General features: G+C 41.3%; 2 protein-coding genes across 4 annotated transcripts in view; one reads left to right on the plus strand and one right to left on the minus strand.

The window, feature by feature from the left end:
- Positions 1–327: 327 nt before the first annotated feature.
- LOC146708521 (tensin-4-like) lies at positions 328–16,068 on the plus strand. Its single transcript, XM_085460459.1, has 12 exons — positions 328–379; positions 2,548–2,801; positions 4,970–5,306; positions 7,419–7,816; positions 8,143–8,274; positions 10,154–10,246; positions 10,730–10,807; positions 12,642–12,704; positions 14,392–14,563; positions 14,671–14,739; positions 14,851–14,880; positions 15,259–16,068. Exons 2-12 carry the CDS (start codon positions 2,579–2,581, stop codon positions 15,389–15,391), a joined length of 1,728 nt encoding a protein of 575 aa, XP_085316585.1. The 5' UTR covers positions 328–379; positions 2,548–2,578; the 3' UTR covers positions 15,392–16,068.
- Positions 16,069–16,148: 80 nt separating this feature from the next.
- The window catches only part of krt222 (keratin 222), a 31,300-nt gene continuing 25,775 nt past the window's right edge, over positions 16,149–21,673 (minus strand). For all 3 annotated transcript variants that reach the window (XM_085460460.1, XM_085460461.1, XM_085460462.1), the window contains one exon: positions 16,149–19,001. In XM_085460460.1, coding sequence (XP_085316586.1) covers positions 18,788–19,001 — 214 coding nt within the window. In that variant the 3' untranslated portion in view covers positions 16,149–18,787. The remainder of the gene's footprint in view (positions 19,002–21,673) is intronic.

The raw sequence follows: 21,673 nt of genomic DNA on the forward strand, positions 1-21,673 counted from the left end.
ATGTCCATAACGTCCTTTGATCTGAACAATTTGTTAAGCTCTATATTAATGCTGGCATCTCCTCACCAAGAGTAACTCTGCATTTTATTGACAAAATTACAAAATTACAAAAAAAAAAAAAAAAAAGACTCACTGAGTTTAATAGGGTGTCTGTTTCAAAGAAACACGAGTGAAAAAAAAAATCCATCCATAAAAATTAGTGCTGGTATGACATCATCACCTGGAGCGGCAGGGAGTCGTGATCCTTGCTGCTGATAGGCTCACTGGGAAGAGGGTTGGGATTTGATTAATAAAAGCATCCAACACTTTGAGTGCAACACACTGCAGAGTCAGACGGTAAGCAGCATCACGGCAAGGATACTGATCAGAAGATAGCAAGGTAAGAGGACTTTTTTTGTTACTTGTAACAATAAACAGGATATCATCTGCAGCAAAGGTTTGCAACTAACAGCAGCAGGTCCTCATTTTAAGTTCCTTCCTGTTAATTACGAATGCAGACTTAAGTGTTTATTATAGCGCGACATGGCAGGGACACTACATGAAACCAAATAATCGCAATATTATGCTCTTATTTTCTGAGATTTAAAAAAACGTATCCAGCTGCTATATGAGCTGTAGTGTATTTCATGCACTGTTTCACAGACTAAGTTGGACCTTTGTGATGCTCAGTGTGTGTTCTTCATGAGCTGAAAATGTTGTTAATAATATGAATTTCCCTTGAAAAGAAATGGAAATTCTTTCCACAATGCACATCTCACTCCTTACAAGCTTTTCCTGTTTTAGGAAAACATTAGAGTTGCCATGGTAACAGCCACTCACCTGAGTGACTCACTGAGCACTACACCTTGTCTAAAGTTTAAAAGAGGGAGACAGATGAGCCAATCCTCCCACATATTAGTCAGTGCGCCCCAGGGCGGATGTGGCTACAATGTAGCTGCCATCACCAGTGTGTGAATGGGTGGATGACTGGATGTGTAAAGCGCTTTGGGGTCCTTAGGGACTAATACAAATACAGGCCATTTACCATATTACGCAGCCCTGCGTGAGCAGCTATTCATGCTGATGTCAGCAGTGAAACATGGCATTTACTCAGCTCGAGTCATTATTCACCACGTGCTGTTATAATAACGATTGAGAAACATGTTGCACGGCGCGGTCTGTAAGAAGTACTGACTCATACTGGGTGCTGCACTCTAGGACGCACACTGTTTATTTTTTACAGCAACAACAACTTTTTCAGATTAGCCGTCACTGTAGTCCACGCTGATGTGGACAACCCGCCACAGCTGCCCAACAAATGTTCAGGTTTAGCTTTCTGCAGAGTTCCTGAAGCTGAAAGCAACTTAGGCTTCGAAGTCATTTTAAAGGAATTTAGGACCACAGCTGAAGATAAAGCAGTCACTCCAGGTTATTTAATTTTTCTGGTTCACTGGACCTCTAGCTCTCTGAAAGCCCAACAGTTTCTGAGCATTTTTGCCCTTATTGTAGGTTTATCCTCCTAAAGTGCTGCACCTCTATGGAAATCAAAGTGTCATTACTGGAAACACAGAGAAGTGTGGCATATAGCAGGCTCTTTATTGTTTTTTTCTTAACTTCTGCTAGGCTGGGAGGTCATTTGGCTAGACCCCAAATGACAAAACCATAAAACAAAACATCCCCAACAAACTGTACTAATGTATGCAGGCTAACTTGTTGGTTCTGGATAACATGTAGAAATTTACGAGTCCACCTTGAGTTGAATCCAGATCCAGCTTGAATTCGTGCCAAGTTTACATCACTTTCTGCACAACATGAACTATGCCTGGAACCAGTTTCAGCCATGCCTTGGTTAAATCCATGTTGCTGGTTTTGCACTTCTCCAAGTCATTCCTAGAACTCTCAAAATATGACTACTGTTGGCTCCATTTTCATTTTCCACTCGTCCAATTCGGGGTCCAAGAGTGCCCGAAGCTCATCTCAGCTGACGTGCGATCAATTATTTCTCAAAGGCTACACATAAGACTTGTTTTTAGAATACTGAATTCAATACTTTAAGACTTTAGGGTCCACGAGAACCCAGGTCTTTGTTTCATAAATGCCACCGGTATCAATAGCAGGATGGAAATCGTACTCCTCCCTCTGTTCTCAAACTGAGCAGTGTCTGTTGTGTCTGTTCCCACCTATTCTGCCTTTAGCCTTCAAAAGCTTCTGAGTCTGCACCAACACTCCCTTTTCAAAGGCCTTTTCAACTCCAGATGTCCTTATACACATTCACAGGGTCCTTTTTCTCCACCGTTTCCAGTCTTTCTGTATTGCTAATGTCAGCATAGGGCAACAAGTTGCACAGCTTTTGGAACCTTCTGTTAAAAATGCAATTGCTACTTTGCTACTTTCTCCAAAAGCAACACTGAAAAACTCAGGATGGGTACCCATGTGTGGTGCACAGTATCGGGGGGGAAAAGACCTTTTGATGCGTCTGTTATACAAAAACAACAATGGCAAGGCTTTCATTTCATTCATGACAGAATAACCGATCTCTCTCCATTGTCTCTCTCTGGCCTTTGGCAGGCACGCACAGAAGACTCTGAGCTCCCCTAACATGATGCCTACAGTTAAAGGCTTGGCACACACGATACCCAGTCATGTTCTCAGAGTGGGCCAAACTATTTGCTTGGAACCGTCACAAGAGACAGTCACCCACCATGATGATCCTGATCTCGACATTTCTCTGGAAAATCTCAACCAGTTAATCTTGGAACTGGATCCCACATTTGAACCCATCCAATGCAGCAAAAGTCCCACATGTCTCAGCCCCCCTGCAGGTACAGTAAGACTGTAAACACTTCTCTTGCTCTACCCAATTCAACCTCACATCACTTTATTGCAGATGCATCAAACTCAAACGAGAGACAGTCAAAACTTGCTTGCTGTGTGGGAAACTGAACTTGAAAAATTGTGTGGTTAACGGGTACCATATAGCAACTTTATTGCTCTGAAATCAGTTACGTATAAAAGCCTAAAATTGCCAAGTGCAGTTTCACAGAAAATCTACATCTAATTGACCTCAAAGCCACTTCTACGGTTTTTTCAAGCGATATAATATTCATTTTGAAACCATGCACCAGCAGAAATATAGCAGCACCCTGCGAAGGGTGGCGCTTACTGAGGTCACAAACACTAACCTGACTAGATTAAAACGCCATATTTGATTCAGGCCTTCACGATTCTGACAGTTATATATATATATGGCAGAATATAAGGACCAGTATGCTAGGTCCTCCTTAAGTTGACAGGGAAGAGATAAAAATGGCCTGTATTTATATAGCGCTTTACTAGTCCCTAAGGACCCCAAAGCGCTTTACATATCCAGTCATCCACCCATTCACACACAGGTGATGGAGCTACATTGTAGCCACAGCCACCCTGGGGCGCACTGACAGAGGCGAGGCTGCCGGACACTGGCGCCACCGGGCCCTCTGACCACCACCAGTAGGAAACGGGTGAAGTGTCTTGCCCAAGGACACAACGACCGAGACTGTCCAAGCCGGGGCTCGAACCGGCAACCTTCCGATTACAAGGCGACCTCCCAACTCTTGAGCCACGATCGCCCCAGGGTTTAAAGAGGGTTTAAAGCTATTTCATTAGTCCAAACAGTAATAAGACAATTTCAAAGACACTTCAAACTCAGACACTTCATGCAGAGTGGTCATAAGCAAGATTAAATATTGCTTTGGTTGCATGTCTCTTAAAATCAGTTCAGCAACTTTTTCAAAGCTTTTTTCTCTGCTGCTGTGGATTCAAGCGTGTAAAAACATTGCTTGTTGGTAAAGAAGTCATCAGTTTCTCATCTCTCTTAAAATTACTCCCCTTGACCCTGTTGGAACCTGGTTACAGGCAGTGTGCTGGGAAAACTTGTCATCATGTTTCACCCATTATGTTATCACACTTTCAGCAATAAACCAAAGCAACTTAATGTTGCCTACACATTTGGTACCTACATGTTAAATCTGCTTTCTGATCATTTACCTAAATATACTATTGTAGAAAAGTTAAATTTACTTACAATTTAGAGTGATATGTGGACCAGATATAACATGTACAAAGGGCCTGTTTAGCCCTTTGTTATGCTTCAGTCTAACTCTTGAAAGCTCCCAGCTTTCAGAGGTGTGACACAGAGCACAGTAAAACCATAGCCACCCTTGTAAACAAATAGTACAGATAGCCTTGGGCTCTGGAAATTTACCCACCCTTTCTGAGATAGTTTTAATATTTTTAATCATGTTGTAATTGCACCACTTTGTCTGTCCTGGGATTATTGCCCAGACTTGTACCACACCCTGCATGTGTTACAGCTACAGACTGAAAAGGCTCAGAGAGCAGTCACGGGGTGGAACAACGGTGCCTCATTCAGTCCTGCTTTCATCAGAAAGTGTGCGCAAGAGTCAAAGCATACATACATATGTGTAAAAATAAATGGGTTTCCTGTTTCTGATCTTTTCTTCAGAGAAGTTTGGTCGTGTGTTTATGAAACTGTCACGTGTTCTGAAAAGGTGAATAAGTTTAAAGGAAATCAAGCAGCAGTGTGGAGAAATATCTCCATATTCAGGCAGATTTCGCTCTTTCTGCATGAACATTAGTCATAATTATGCAACTCTGGTTGCAGAAGCCGCTCGTCTGGCATATACAGACACCACATGCTATGGCATTTTCTTAAGGGCGTAAATTGTGCCGATCACCACCTTGATCCTGACGAATCAAGAAGTGGCTGAGGCTCCTCTAGGCGATCTAATGTTCTAGCAACAGTACAAATGTGCAACTCAAAGAACACTCTGTGCAAGCAGGTACCTGCATGACAAAAATACCTGGCAACGGTGTCCTTACATACACACCAAGCCAGTTCTGCTGATATAAACCAAACCAACACTGTTTTTTCCTCACCAGAATAAACTCCCTCCCTCCCAATACTAACATCTCACCCTTCCACCCACAGATGCCTCTTGCTCAGATGAAGATTTCTCTGAAGTTGTGCTCATTCCTAGAGGCTGTTCAACCATTTCATCACCCACAGTGGTCCCCTCGGTGTCCCCGAGTATACCCATCCCCACACACAACGGCCTCAGATGCAGTCCCCAAGGGACGCTGGTTTTCTCCAGCTCCCCAACGTCCTCTCTGCCCCCGCTGCCATTTGGCAGCGCACCCAGGCGAAACCCCTCACCGAAGAATGACTTTTGCCAAGGATCACTGCGGCTGTCACACTCCAACAGAAACAGCACCGCCTCATTGCTCTCCACCTCGACCTGCTCGGACACCAGCTACATCCTTGGCAGGTAAAACTCAGTAAGACATCCCATCATGATACAAATGTCTTCCATTCTGTCCACTTCTCTGGTCTTGAAAACTGATCCACTTTAAACATGGTGAGTATTTTGAGGCGACACGAGCAGAGAAGGCCTGATCGACTTGGATGAGCAGTGCTCACATTGTGACTAAAAGCTGTTCCATTCTGTGTGTAGGCGAGGGTCACACACACACAAACACACACACACACAGATATTATTGCTTTCCCAAGCGTCTTACTCCAAACTTTAACCATCACAGGTAAGAGCCAAACTCCAACTCCAAGTCTCAAACTTCAAGCAGGCCTGAACGAGTTTTAACACAGTTTCACAGCATTATGCTCAATCCTTTCACAAGTGTTAGGGTTCATTTCTAAACACAAAGTCGAGATTCTCCTTATTTAAAGAAAGGGAAGGGGGGGGGGGGGGGGGGGGGACATGCAGAAACTAACTGTACTTCCCAGTGAAATACACTAGTTTCACATTTTTACTGAATTTACTATGAAATCAGGACAATTTATGTCCATGTACTCCAAATTTCTGACATGAAACAATTTCTGACATGCATCTCTCCCCTGATCTAAAACAGGTCTTACAACTTATTGTGACTCATCTTTATTTATTTTTGGTTATTTCTGTCTTTTGATTTCCTGTGAGAAATGATTTCAATCACCCACTTGAGTTCTTATCACGAAACCTGCAACCCGCAGTCTACATTTTGAACAAGCACAATCACATAGTCCTCAAGTTTATCCTTACCGCTGTGCGCTTTTATAATCAATGAGTGTTTAATGTGTACTTCACGAGTGTCTGTTTGTCATGTATTTATAGAGCAACTCAAAACTGTAGCTAGAAAAAAATAGGTCAGGTTGCACTAGGCCTAAAATACTGCACAACCTTATGTTCAATTTGTTCTATACCCGCAGCACCAGTTTACATCGCAACAGTCGTCTAAAGGTGCATTATAATTAGAGGTAAAGACTCCACGACAGTCTTCCATGAGGAAGAACTTAGTGACACTTTTAATAGGAAGCCCTAGAAAAGACTTTTCATGGTTTTTCTTGGCTCAGTCTCCTGCTTTTATTTAGCAGGGCACTATACACAAGCACAGTCTGCATATATCTAAGGCAAAAGACATTTAACACACAATTCTTTGCTTTTATTTTAGCTTTTACCATTTGATAACCAGTTACCCACTGTAATTTCTTTTGTTCTGAAATAGTTTGAAATATTAAGAAAATAACTTAATCTATCAACAGAAAAGAAGAAAACTGACTTGCATTTCCAAAAACATGTATTGTGTTAAAGAGCTGTTGACTGCATTTGAACTAAGCGGCGCTGTACTTTGGTTTAAAACCACTTTGTGCCTTAATGTAGTGCCGTAAAACCTACTCGGATCGACTGGTTTTCCATTATAATTTAGTACCTCCAAATGCGCGTGATCTTTGTCATGCCAACGTGTCCAAGCGTCCCACAACTTAATTAATACGCAGCACGAACGCTACAACAAAGGTGGACAAGAATAAACCTGCTGCTCGGTCTGTGGATTTTTGTCAGACTTGGGGATCACTGAGTTGTTTTTTGTTGCCATTTCCCAGTTGTCGGGTTTCAAAAATGCCAGTTTTGATTTCCGTGAACAAAACACTCTCATGACTCGTAGAGTGATGCTACTGACCAGCCAATTGGTGGCATGCAGTCGATGACGTCACATTTTAGTACCTGCTCGGATTGCTTGGAACCCCGGCCAAGCAGGTACTAAAAAAGTACCTGGTAACAGGTGAAAACTGTGCCTAGTCAAGCCCAGTAGGTAATAATGGAAAAGAGGCTTAAGTGACTAGAACCTCAATTTAACCATGCTAATCATTAAGAAGACCTTTTCATTCACAAAGTAAGGTAAGCCTCTCGAAGAGGTTTGCTTCTGCACAGGATAATTACAAAAACACTTTTAAATTCAAAAAACAAAAAACATGTTTTTTATTAAAGTCTTTGTTCCTTTAATTATAGTTATCCTTCTACAGGGAATTAAAATTTAAAAAAAATGTCTCACTGCAAAAGAACCTTGTGTTTCCAACGTTATTTTTCCTCCTTTTTCTTTCCTCATAGTAACCTCTCCTTAACCGGTGAAGATGCTGATTTTCCAGAGTCCATGCTACCCGGCTCCTTTAGTGACGATTCCAGAATGAAGCCATGTAATAACAGGCAAAGCCTGGAGAAGCCCTTGAAGACAAAGCGAGGACATTTACAGGAAGTGAACAGCAGAAGAGCACAGAACGGCCCAGTCTCAGGGTCACTGACCGATATTCCCGTACTGTTAGTCAACGGTGCACCTCAACAGGACCTGCACAGCCCTGAACCACAGATCGAGTTACTCCAGAGGAACCCTGTGTCAAAACCAACATATTCCAGTTCTCAAGCCCGTTTTAACGGCAGCCAGCCATCGATGAAATTTGTCATGGATACGTCAAAGTTTTGGTTCCGTCCACACATCAGCAGAGCAAAAGGTGAGACCCAAGCAAGCATCACACGAAGACCTTACAGTAAAAGCACTAAATTCACAGTGGATTTGTTTGAGGAGGTCTCAAAAGTAACAATTTCATTTCACAGTCCTGCTTAAAGTACAAAATGTTGATGCAATTCAGCATGAAAGCATTCACCACAAAGTTAAACACATTCAGTGCTTTTCCATCAATGGGAATCTTCTCGAAAGCTTTGTTCAAACTCTGAAACTGTGCCATCAAGCTAAAGTGATCCATAAGTGTTTTTCTTGAGTAATAAAACACACATTGTTGCATTTTTCTGAGCATTTTTGATGTCTTATTTATTCTAGCTGAAGCTCTGGTAAAAGACAAGGAAGCAGGAACCTTTGTGGTGAGAGACAGCACCTCCTACAGAGGCAGTTTTGGTTTGGCCATGAAGGTAGATCAAACGCCCACCAGCTTTACTGCTGCTGCCTATCCAGGTAAGCTCACTAGTAAGAGCAGTGGCCTGACCTCAGTTTCAAAAGCAGAAATCAGTCAGATCCAGGAAACAGAAGATCTTAAAGCCACAAAAAACACAACTGCACACACAAAGCATGAATACAGTGTAGCGTATTGCTGTTGTTGTTACTCATATATAACACAGACGGTGTATAAAGATCTCTAATTTTACATAAATGCTCTGGTCTATACCAGAGCCCTGCAGCGCATGCCTTACCCAACTCTGCTGACGACATCAAGCGATCTGTGGCGTGCTAGCACGCAGTGCTGTCATTTTTTCCTACCACAGTATACCTTGTATAAACACAAGAGAAAACCAGCTGTTTACGGCACTGTAAGCAGTCGGTGAGGGGAAAAAAGGACCTCACTCACGAAACAATTTTGAGGCTTGCCTCGTTTGTAGATTTGTACGTTTTCATCCCTTTCAGGAATGCGGGATATGTGAGCGTTGCTCAAGCTCTGAGACCACTTCACTGACAGGCTCCATCCATCGAATTAATCCCTACATCCCGGGCAATCTAGCAACATGTTTTTCCTATTTAGCATGGTTTTCTTTAGCAGAACATTATATAATAATGCCTCTTTTATTTAAACCAGCCACAAAAATGTAAGGCTATAAAATGGAACTAAAAGCACTAATTAACTCAGTGAGACCAAACAGTTTGCCTTAGCTAAGCTAAAGTTATAAATCCTTCACATACAGACATGTAAAGGCTGTCTGTTCTGCTCGCTTACAGCACCAATCTATCCTTAACTCTGGTCTCAGTGCAGTCCCTCAGTTTACCCTTTGTCATAAATGAATCATTTTAGCTCCTCTCCCTTTAAATGAACTTTCACCTGATTGGTTGCTCCGTACAAACAGAAGGTTCAAACAGCAGGTTCAAACAGCAGGTGGATGAATATCTGCTCTCAATGTGAGCTTTCCGCTCCCAGAGATTACCGAACAAAACTTCTGCTAGTTTAAGATGAGCATCCAACACTGTAATAGTATATTTGTCATTCTTTTCTGTTATAATTTCCATGCACATGACTGACAGCATCATGTGCATGCTGATAATCACCTAGCCTCCCAAAAAAGTGAGGAACAAAAGAAGAGAGTGCATGCCCTGAAACCTCGCAGCACTGCTCGTGAGAACGGCCAATAAATTAGGCTGTAAAGCTCTGCGACTCTATTTTACCGACAGACCGGCACTAGTCAGTCCTTAGGGGGAAAAACATAGGACAGGACGACAACATCAGATCGTTGATGGCCTCATTTATGTGTTTATGGTGGCCTTGTAAGTCAGCATGAATTTTAAATTAAAGTAAATTAACTCCCTGATCACAGCAAATGACAGGAGACAACTACCTGAAAAACTCTACATTTATTAAATCTAATTTATCTGGGCTGTATGGAGGCAAAACGCACTGAATGAATGGCAGCACTTTACTTATTACAGCAGCAACATAATGTTTTTTGAAAGCTTTATGTACCCTGCGTCTCTCACATTCAGAAATCACTGCCATCCAGCGCCATTAGTAACTAATGCCTCTCTTCCATCATTGTGGTCTCAGTGCTGTGCAGAGGCAGCTCTGCTTCAGCGCCTTTTAAGAACAAGCTCACATTTCGAAAGGTTTGGGAATCCTGTGCAGCAGCGCTACTGAAGCCGGGTGAAAGAATTCGTAGGTTACATTTGCCAATCGCTGATGAACATCTTGCGGTGCCCTGCCACACAGCCACTGACGTCAACACGAGCAATTATGTGGTTCTGTGTCTTCTTTTTTGAAGAAACTGGTGGGAAAGGGTTATTCCAGTGCTTCTTTATCACATTGCCTTCATATATTGTTCATTCTCTGACATTTGTCCTTTTGTCAAAACAGGGGAAAGCAGCTCTGATCTTATCAGACACTTCCTCATTGAATCATCTGCCAAAGGCGTGCGCATTAAAGGCTCTTCTCAGGAACCCTACTTTGGTGAGTCGAGTTATCAGTTTCATACCCACCGAGAATTCACTCGTCTGTTTAAAAAGCGAGTGCTGCTCTGACTCAGAGATCTCTCGCCTCCTGGGATGTGGGTGGGCATGAGTGCCATGGATCTTACCCTTGAGCATTAGTACAAAGGGTGTGTATTCTCACACCCAAAGAACCTTTCTTATCAGTAGTGTGGGTCACTGGTTTGTAATCAGACACCCATGGCCATGTACTGATATGTCTGTCACCACAGATATGTAACGTTACAGTAACGTTGTCACTGAAATATGGAAAAACAGTCATCATAGCAGCAGAAGGATTTATACTGTAGTGAGTCTCTGTGTCATAACAAAACTCTGTAGGTTGTCTTCAGACCTGGCAAAGTGTTGAGGATAAAGTTCAAATTTTATTGTTCTTGAAATAGCCAATCAGAAAGTTGCTTATCTGTACTCAGCTGGAGCTGTGATTTGCTTTGTGTCTTTGCAGGTAGTCTCTCTGCCCTGGTGTACCAGCACACCATTTCTGCGTACGCCTTACCCTGCAGATTATGCCTCTACTGCCACGGTAACTGAGCCTTTGTTATTACTGCACACACACACCAGGAGTAGGCAACTCCAGGCCTTGAGGGCCGGTGTCCTGCAGGTTTTAGATGTATCCTTGTTCCAACACAGCTGATTCAAATGACCTCCTCAACATGTCTTGACGTTCTCCAGAGGCCTGGTAACGAACTAATCATTTGATTCAGGTGTGTTGACCCAGGGTGAGATCTAAAACCTGCAGGAGACCAGCACTTAACTTTTTTAGTGCTGAGACTTAATAAAGAATAAATAATAAAAGTAATCTTCATGTTTGAAAACTATCAGATTGCCTTAAACCTGCATCCTTTCCAAAGTTTGCAAACAATATTGGTTCATAAACATTAAAATAATGGAGTTTGACTTTTTGTTTTAAAGTGTATTTCTAAAGGGGCCTTTAACATATTTCCTTCAATATAATGAATCGACTGCAAAGGACAACTGCTGGGCCCTGAGAGTGACAGATACCTGCTGTGTGCTGCAGAAAGAGACTATGTGAGAGAGACTGAACCATCTGGAGACAAAAGCAGCTGTAGACAACCATTCATACTATATAAAGATATTTTTGAATGAAGGCTTAATTTCAGTCATATTAGCTCGAGCTGAACTTAACAGTGATCGAGTCTGAGCTTTTAGGAAAGGGTTAAAAAGAACTGCTGGGAATTAAGCTTTTTAAGCCAAGGCCTGATCGCCTCTGTGCTTTAATCTGGACCTCAGGAAAGCCAGGAGTTTGTTCTGCAGACCTCAGTGACTTTGAAGAAGTGTACTGGTTCAAAAGATCAGAAAAGGTATGAAGCCGCTAATTCCTGCAATGCCTTAAAAACAAACAATAAAATCTTAAAGACAATTCAGAAACTGACTTAGTAACTGTGCTGCAGCGTTTTAGACCAGCTGCAGTCGGGCTCAACCTGTAGTTTCAGGTAATACTGAATAAAATATTTAGTTCATTTTGTAAATCATGATCATCATCAGTCACAAAGGAGGGTTCTCCAGGATATACTTATTGGCTAATAACCTGTCAATCACAAGATGCAAGTCAATGAGTGAGCAATGTCCTCAGTCAGCTCCAAGCCACACTTCTTATGTGGTGCTGACAACCAAAATTACCCTTTCGACCAATCAAAATGATGGACACAAACCAATGAGTGGCATCACTGAGGTCATGACCATCCCTTAGATATAGTCGATTGTGTTTTTCTGTCTGTGTCAAAGATATAACGAGGTAGGAAGGTGTCCTCACTCAGACGCTTGGCCTTTCTCACAGTAGGGCTACTTTCCAAACCAAATTCTAACAACTAAAACTATTTTGGAAAGAAGTTAAAAGCCAAACTAAATGAGAATGTTTCTTCAAATTATGGATTGTCGGGTTATCTTTCTCACGTCAGAGACAAAAAGCAGGAACAGATCCTAACTGAGTGCGGCTCCAGCGACCACAAGCTGGCAACTGAAAAAAGGAAGAAACAGTAATGCAGGGAAACCAGGGGTGTTTCCAAGAGTCTGCTAATGTACTGGCAATGAGCAGAAAACTGAAACATGACACTAAAACAGATCTTTACTTGAACAAGTTCTATTGTGCTTTAATGCCACATTAAAAAAAAAAAAAAAAAGCAGAAATATTCCCAGCAGAAGAAGAACAGGGACAACTTGCTGCTCAGTATTGACAAACACGCCCCCAACATCAGGGACAGACACCACGAACACTGGAAAAAACATTAATGTTGAATCAACTGAAAGTGTCATTTCTAAGTCATTTGGTGTTACTGTTGTGCCAGTAAAGCCCCTCAAATTCAAATAAAAAACTCAAATCTTATCTGTCTACACAGACCTGAGATCAGCAGAGGAGAGAGCAAAAGAGAGAGCACCTTCAGAGGACGACAACAAAATAGGTGAGTCCATGTAACGCCCCAACAACTCTGTTTGGGCATTTTTAGATAAGTAGTATGGCCTGTACAGGACCTGGCCTGGTCCAGTGTCCAGGATTTGGGGAAGACTTCTTTGCCTTTGCCAAAATAAAGACAAACTGGACATTTTCTGTCAGATCACAATATTAAAGGTATTAAAAAGTGGACCTTTTCTAAGCAGCAAACACTGATGATAAGTTATGATTTAAGATATGATTAAATACATAATTTTGCACCAACACTCCAAAAACTAGGACGGGCTTAATTTAAAATTAAGCTAATGGAAACACAGGTTAGTGTGACCTAATATAGCGCAGCTGCAGGTTTCCTTCTGTTCGCCACAAAGCTGTACCTGTGCTTCAGCACAGCCAGGGTCAGAGTTAAACTCCAACAAATTAAACTCTAAAATAAGCAGTAACAGGAGTCTGACCAACAGAGTTATGATAGAGTTAAGAAGAGTTAAGAAACCAACAACAATTAACCCCCTTGCATTCAACCTTTTCCTGTCCTGCGGTTATAAACACTACTGTTCTGCTCTGCAGCCAAGCAGGAAATGCTGATATTACCGTGTCCCACCGACTTGTTATCTGAGGTTTGCTCACGAACATCGAAAGCCTGGTTTGAGGGTTTGCACATCGCTTTTATCTGCAGAATATAAAGTGTTGCTTTTACCTGCACCCCTGTTTTCATGTGCATTGACTTCCTGAGCAAACAGCGTGACTGACTGTCAGGCAGTTTGACTTGCCACAGCCGTGAAGCCTCTCACAGGTGGTAATAATACCTCTTCTCGGTAAAGAGCTACGGCGTTAGAGATGCTGCTGATTTCACGCCACAGCCACGTGTTGCTTCATCAGTGAGAGTTCAAAGACCGAACTTTTCTTTTAAAGTCTGAAAAACTCAGGATATTATTAAAAACACTTAGCGTCGTCCTGAAGGCTTTTCCACATTCCTCAAAGTCTCCTTTCACTAAGTGGGAGAAAAATGTTCAGGCTTTGAAACATTCCAGCTGTTTTGGCTCAAGTCCACTCAACCAGGCAGGCAGCCATCTTTGTTTCGACACAGATAAATGGAGGACAAAGTATCCCAAAATTTTATTTACTTCAGTGAAATACTGAGAGATTTCTCAACAGAAAAATAAATAAACGAAGTGAAAATATATAATCATCCAAAGCAACAAGACAAACTTTCATTTTACAGAAACTGGATCACAAGAATATTTTTATTACTTCAAAGCAAAAAGGAAGTAGGGACTGAAACACAAAATATTTTGTAAAAGTGGTGCACAGTCCTGCAGCAGGAAGGTTCCTGGGTCAAACGTCCTGGTCAGTTTCCTCCTTTGTGGAGCTTACTCCTCTTCTGCATAAAAGTTATTTGATAAATCAAAGCTTGTCATTATAGTGCAAATGAAATACAAAGAAACAAAAAACCTAAAACAACAACTGCAAAGATATCACAAAGAATCAACTAATAAAAGAAGAAGAAATAAATGATAGTACACATTGTTTTCTCGTCTCCTTTATTAACACACAAACATGGGGAGTCTGAGGACATTCCTCAGCGCTTCTTACTTTCTGACAACACTCCCTTCTGTACTTAAAGTCTCCCAGTGGCAGAATCGAAACAACCCCTCATCTCTGTGTTTAACAAGTGTGTTTGTTTGTCTTGTCAACAGCCTCCAACTTTGTCTACCTTAACGCCATCCCCACTGAGATGCTGACAGGCCCCTGTGCAGTGCAAAGGGCGGTGTCCTCAACACTCGAGAAGGCTCCGGGTTCCTTCACACCAACCATAGTCAACATGAAAGTGTCTCTGAAGGGTGTCACTCTCACAGACATCAACAGGAAGTAAGAAAACACATGAAATCAACGTGTTGCTGAGATTTTATGTGCTGCCGTGCTGTTTAGGTGTGGTCTGTGTGTGACACTGGGTCAAGACTCATCGTTTCTTGCAGGCTCTTCTTCAGGCGCCATTACCCTGCACACATGCTGAGCTACGGTGGTGAAGATCCAGACAATCGAGTGTGAGTATGCACGACATGAGCTGCGAGCGCAGACGTCAGAGATCATCTCCACTGGTGGTCATCAACGTGTTTCATTTCTAATCTGAACATTTGTCTGTCTTATACTCACAGGTGGACGAGAGGTTCAAGTTTTGGTGCAAGGTAATCTGAACTTCAAGTCTAAACAGGGGACCTGTTCTGTTCATTTACACATTTTAGCTGTATTAGTGTAGCTTTGCATCAGCAGCAGCTCAAAATAATCCTTCTTTATCTTACACTGTGTCTTGGTGCAGGAACTCAGCTCATCCTCTTTCTGAAATAAGGTGTTTCAGTCAGCTCCTCCCTTTTAAGCCAGCTTTTTTCTTATTGGCTGCCCCTCATAAATCAATTGTTTGAATAGGATGTGGGTGGGGCTTCTATGAATACTACTGAGAACAATATATTTGACAGTAAATAATGAAAAGCAGAAGAGGTCCCTTTGAAAAATATCTTCTTCTTGGGGTGCAGATTAATCTGACTCATGTTTCTTTGTGCCGACAGGTTGTTTGGCTTTGTGGCAAAGGGCATTGAAGCCGGTATGGAGAATGTTTGTCACGTATTTGCAGAATATGACACCCTGCAGCCCTGCAGCGAAGTCATCAAGGTGATTCAGGCAGCTGTATCCAAGCCATAAACATGCAAACCCAGAGACGGCGTGATACATCTTCAAGACTCCTGCTTACACTTTCTGTTTAACACTGTGCTCTTCTACAAATAACCTGTCCAGTATGGTGGTTACAGGAAGTGTCGCTACTGCTTTGGAGAAAACTGGACAAGTTTGTGTTTCTGCTGAATTGCAAGGAAAACCTGATTTAGGTTCCGGTGTTTGATCAGATAATAAAAATCATATTAAAAGATATATGAGTGATTATGGCAAAAATTAGGATATAGTGGACTGCACCTATAACATGATTGTAAATGAATGAGGCGCCATAGTTTGAATATCATCCAATCAGCTTGTAAAAGCAGTAAAACAAAGCCAACTATTTCTTTTAAGACTGCTGAGAGAACAGTTGTAGATGTGAGAAAGCGGCACGCTATGTCTTCATAAGAACAGGAGCCCTTTTCCCTGAGAGGTGAACGTGCATTATCTGATGCATTGAAATATAGTGATGTGGTAATTAAAAGTTTGAAGGTGAAAAGACTTGAAGAGAAACAAATGAACCCTGGTAGGTCAGTTCATTTCAAATTCTGCAGCTACCCCTGAATGTATTTATTACACTGCAATGCACTGTAAAAACTTTATTCTCTGTATATTCGTGGATTTTTATTTTTGTTTTTCATGATGGAAAATAAACATTTTTAACTATTCATATGTTAATAGTGTGTGTGAAAATAATAAAGAAGAAGAAGCTTTATTTTGGACGTGACAGAAAACACAACAGTCTGCACATATTTCTGTGTTTTATTTGAAATGATAAATCTTTAGATAAAAGCATAATGCTTCATTCAAATGAAGAGTGTGCTTCCTGAAGCAAAGCAAAACCAAGTACAGAACTGCATAGGTAATTTTTTTAAATATTCTCAACATATCTTAAGGGACCCAAATGCAAAGCTCAGCGGTCCGCTTCTTTTATATATATATATTTATCTTTGGTGCCAACTCAAAAGATAGCATAAAAACTTGAGTCTAAGGTGCAACAGGACGTGTTACAGGACCGAGTGGAGCACTGAGAACACTCTGCAGTGGTAACTATTTACAAACACTGCCCTCCTCTGGTTAAGACGGGGAATCTAAATTCTCACTGCTGTTTGGTTCACAGTGAGTATCACACAATAACGCCATAGCAATATATATTATTGTATTCTTTTTAAATCCCCACACAGAGGATTAACCGCAATAACAAAAGACCCTCAGAGTAAAAGAAACTCTTCTTTCAGTGCTGTGAGTGTCTGCAGTGCAAAGCAGGAAGGGACTGTATGAAAATTAGCGGACACGGAGCAAGGCTTTACTTTAAAAGCAAAGTTTAAGACACTCATCTACATATTTGATGTTATATGTACCTGAAATCGTCAGAGATGGTTATAATGTGGAAATTGAAGTAAGTTGCACTGAAATGTGACCTGTTATTGTGCATGATCTGTAGTTGCGTGAACTTGTTTGAACTATCTGCTGCTGTTTTGAAAAAGAGATGTTACAGTCTTTTATTGGGATAAATAAAGGATGTCATTTAAAAATGTATATAGATCTATTAGATTAGTTAGAATGATTTTTCCATCAACCTTTTTTTTTCTTTTTACATTTTTTAATTAATTTTTAAAAATTAATCTGTGATCTGAGCAGGACTCCGCCTTTCAGGATGACCTCTTGAATCGTGGCACATTTGTCTATTTGCAAACAAGCTTTTTTAACCCCCCGTCTCAGTGCTGGAATCCCAAACATTCTGTTTCCATCTGTTCTGTTTCTCTTTCACCTCAGAGTCATCCTCACTACAGACTCCTCTCACCTGAAACCCAAAGGTGACCTGGTCTTTCTGTTTTTGCCCCCCCACAGTCTGGACCCGTCTGATATGTCCAACAATTGTTAAATCGGTTCTATTTGATGATCTCTTATTATTTTTTAAACTCATTTTTTAAATTCATCATTAGTATTTGTTATTAATTTTGTTTTGTGGGTTTTTTATTCTTTTTATATTTTTCCTGTCGCTGTTTTATTCGCTACCTTTTGATTTCTCACCTGATCACCTGCACTTCCTGCTCAGTACTGCCTCTAACGCATCCATTTTTTTACACAGAATAACTGAAAAGCACTTTGGGGCTGCCCATAAAGAACTGGGCTGTTCATTTGGTCTTCCTTTGGGTCAACTTCTGTTTTTTTCAAGTGTGCTGCACGGTCAAAGGTTACCTGATGGGACTGGATGTCCATCTACTAACCATCCAGTGTTAACGAATATCAGCTGGTTAATAGACGTAGGTTTAGCTCTCAGATGGCCCTCCTAAAAATCTGATTAGGCCACAGGTTAAACGAATTGGTACCTAATGCAGGAGAAACATTTGAAAGCCATCACAGTGATTCTTTCGTCCATCATGTGACTTTCAGTAGAAGTTTTCCTTCTCAGATTTTTTCTTTTGCACTTTGTAAACTCTATTTTAAAAGTGCTATTTAAATTACACTTTGATTGCATTTTTATTTCAGTCAGAATAATATCAGGCGGCTTCTTTGGTCAGTGTGTACGTTTTTTTGAAAAATGGTGCGAATTGCACTTTTTAACAGATAAAATTTTCTCCCAGTGCAGAAACCTCACGGTGGAAGGATTAAAGACTAACACTGTCTTCTAAATTAAATGCTAATGATCTGATGGGAAAATAACTTTCACGTGGTCACCGATGCACATATCAAAAGGGAAAATGGAAAATTTCCCAAATTCTTCCATCAATTTTCCAATTCTGATCTATTTATTGATGTTTTTACACATGTTTTGCTCTGCTCTGAGATGCAGACTGGAGTTGAACGATTCTGCGACATTGACAAATTTTATATGTCATTCCTACAAAAAAACAAATAAAAAACAAAACTTTGTAATTTTCATACAGCCCCTCACAGAAAATCTACCAAAACATGAAAATCCACTCTTAGGTAGTTCACAGCAGCTCTTAGTGCTGTGTCTCCATCCATCCAAGTCTACCTGTGCTCTCAGCTTCCTGTACCAGGTGCTAATCAGGGTTAAATGCTGTAGTTAAGCAGAGTCATTGTTATGATGTCTTTAATCCAGTGAAACCTAACTGAAACAAAGTGTTCAAAGACAGCTTTTCTTCATCTAAAATGATGACGCAGAAATATGTTTTACATATTAAATACTTATCCTCTGTGAAGTAATGACTGTAAGTCTTTCTGACACTATAAAAATGGTCACCACAAAAGCCTGATGGTTAATGATCGTCCTGTCAAAGATGAGATCTGATGGGAGCTCATCAGCTAAAATTCAGATTAAGCACGATGGTGACGGGTGGTAACGTGCCCACCGTCGTGGCACAAATGTTATTTCTGTTACCGCAAACCAGTGTCAGCTCGGGTCCAACGGTGACCGAGTTACTGCGTGATGGTCGGGATGCTGCGGGATCTCTTCATGATGAGACGCACCTCCACGTCAGGGAGGCTGTCCTGTTTAGTTTGGGCGCACCCCTCGTCCGCCGCGGCCATGTGCAGGTCGAAGCGCAGCGACACGGACTTCTTCCTCAGCTTGGGATTCCCCCTGAAGAAGGAGCCCTCCCACTGCTTTATCACCTTATCAATCTTCTCTGTCCTGGTGAGAGACGTTGGAGATGTTGGTAATAAACGGTGAATATGCAAACTGTAAACAGATTCTGTGAAAAACGTTATCGGGCTCTTTGCGTTTCTTTTGTTTGTGCAATGACTCATCTTCTCTTTGAATTTGAAAATCTGTCTTTTCATCTAAGTGTCATTCATTCATTCATTCTCATCCTTGCTGAGACAGATAGAGCCTGCAGGGGGCAGCGACGGAGAGCGCTGATGCTAAAATGTGCTGAGCTTGAATTGCCCCAGATGTAGCCTTTGATAAGACATGATGTGAAACATAAAGAAGATACGCCCTCACTCTGTATTTTAATCATGATATAACACATCATTTTGTATCCTCATCAAACTATTTTTGAAGGCTTTTGATATTCTGGGAGACAGTCAATCAGCTTTCCATTGATTTACAGTGACCCTTCATTTTTAAAGAGACAAGTAGACCCAAGCCGTGTCAGCAAACTGCTCTGAAACTGCACAACAGAGCCTCTGGATCCTCTCATGCTAAGGGTTATTTGGGGCTTCCTTTAATTTGTCTGCACATTCATAATGATACAACTGTCTGGGAGGGAGGGAGAGAGAGAGAGACCTTGCCTCAGCCCACTACTGCACTTTAAAGTGTGTCACAGCTGAAACGGGGTCAACTAACAGAGTGGTAGAAAACTGAAACACAGAGGTTGCACATTTATGTGTGTTTGTTTTGGTTTGTTTTTGTGTCAGATGGTTTCCAAAGTGGGTTCGATAGTTTCAGTTTCATCTTTAATATTTTAACATGTCAGTTTTATTTAGTTTTGATGGTTTAAGCGTTTCTGTCGTTTTAGCTTATTAAAATATGGGTTTTACGTTCGGGGGTAGACTCAAACAATTCAGAATGCATATTAATGCAAAAGTAAAGGGAAATTATTTGACATTGGTTTAAAATAATAACAGTTGATTCTGTTCTGGACATGTTGTTTCATCACACATCCAAGTGACTTTTCAGTCTCTGCTGACTGCAGGTTTCCTTATAAACAGAACATCTGCATAATGACTGAAACCAGCAACACTGTGAGGTCAGTTTCATGATCATTAATATGTAAATTGCCATGACCACTGATCAATGGTCATATGCACCATTCACCATTCACAGCATTGTAAGATGGTGAAAGGTGTACCCTTAGGCCTCCTCCTCGATTTCCATGTAAATGTGTTCCTTGACTCCCCAGACAAACCAGCGTTCCTCCCACTGAAAACGCTACATCCAGATAAACAGATTTTTTTTTGGGACCTCCTCACCTGGATGATTGAGCATGCATCAAGACAAGTTTTCACAGGACTGCTTCCAAGTAACAGCCCATTACTGCTAATCAAATCCACTTGATTTAATCATCAGCACCTCTACAAACACAGTTGTGAGTGATGCCGTAAAAGCAGAGGCTTTGACAGTTTGATGGTCTGGAACAATGATGTGTGTGTTAACATAATGACAAAGAAAGCCCACAATGATCTCAGACAAGCAATCGTTGGTGCCCATCATTCTGGGAAAAGTTATCACACCATTTCCAAACAATGTGAAATCCTTTGCTCTACTTTCACAAGTGGAAAACATTAACGTTGTCCGTTTTCCCAGGAGTGGACGCCGCAGCGAATCCACACCGAGGTCGGACGTGCAGTGCTCAGAGAAACTGCAAAAAACACAAAAGCTCCAGTTTAGACCCCACAGGCCTCAGTTAGCAACTTGAATGTTAAGGTTCATGAGAGTTCAATTAGAAATAGACAAAACAAGTATGACTTGTTTGGATGGGTTGCCAGGAGAAAGCCTGATCTCTTTTAAAATCTGTAGATGTTCTGGATAAAGTGAAAAACAAATTTAGTGATGAGGGCTCGTCTTGATAAACAAAACAAAAACCAAACAAAAGAAACCAGCACATATAAAAAAAAAAAAAAAAAAAATTCACTACACCTAGATCCCAGATATCCCATGCCGATCATATGTTTTTAATTGCTTCAGCCTGCCCACGGTTGCTTTTGCATCTGCATCCATCTCTCGTCTGTTGTGACTGATGCAGACTCTTTTATTCGCTGGGATCTCGCTGCTGCTTTTCCCACATCAGATGGAAATAATCACTCCTGATTGAAATGTAATATTTACTCTGCTTGCAGCTTTGTGTTTGATCTACACCTTTTCTTTTTTCCTAGCAGCCCCTTGCTTCACTGTTTGACCAGCTACTCCCTAATTGTGTCCTTGGCTGTCTGGTCTTATCAGGCAGTATGGAGCAGGTTTGTCAGAGCTTTTCTGCTGGGAACAAGTGTCTGCCTGGACTAGAAATGAGCTTCTATGTAAGGTCAAACAAATTAGCCATGCACTAAAAGGCAGTGTATAAGCAGGGTGAAAGACATCAGGTGATAGTTGTCTGTAGATCGTTCACTGTGATTGATTGATGGATTGTTAATCTAAAAATGTCTTGGCAATTATCTCCTAGTATACTAGTAATTTGAAGTCTGCAGTTACAGACGAAACACCAGTTTGCTCAGTAACTGCAGACAGACGCCTCACTCAGGGAGTAGCTCTGTGCACTGCTTTGAAGTTAAGAGCCGCACACTAGTGGATATTTCAGGCTCTGGTCACCTAGGTTACGCTAATGTATCAACAGCCCGTCATATATCAATCAGTCACTTTTCCTG

This window comes from Copadichromis virginalis, linkage group LG6 (genome assembly GCF_057382275.1).
Source record: "Copadichromis virginalis isolate Kocher_CV1m ecotype Utaka linkage group LG6, C_Virginalis_male_GT1.1, whole genome shotgun sequence".
NCBI classification, from domain to species: Eukaryota; Metazoa; Chordata; class Actinopteri; order Cichliformes; family Cichlidae; genus Copadichromis; species Copadichromis virginalis.

Bases quoted from the DNA above. Each gene is read 5' to 3' on its own strand.
- LOC146708521 (XM_085460459.1), top strand. From the start codon at position 2,579: ATGATGCCTACAGTTAAAGGCTTGGCACACACGATACCCAGTCATGTT. The intron at 8,275-10,153 runs GTAAGCTCACTA...TTGTCAAAACAG, and splicing joins TACTGCTGCTGCCTATCCAG to GGGAAAGCAGCTCTGATCTT. The intron at 14,564-14,670 runs GTAAGAAAACAC...CGTTTCTTGCAG, and splicing joins CTCACAGACATCAACAGGAA to GCTCTTCTTCAGGCGCCATT.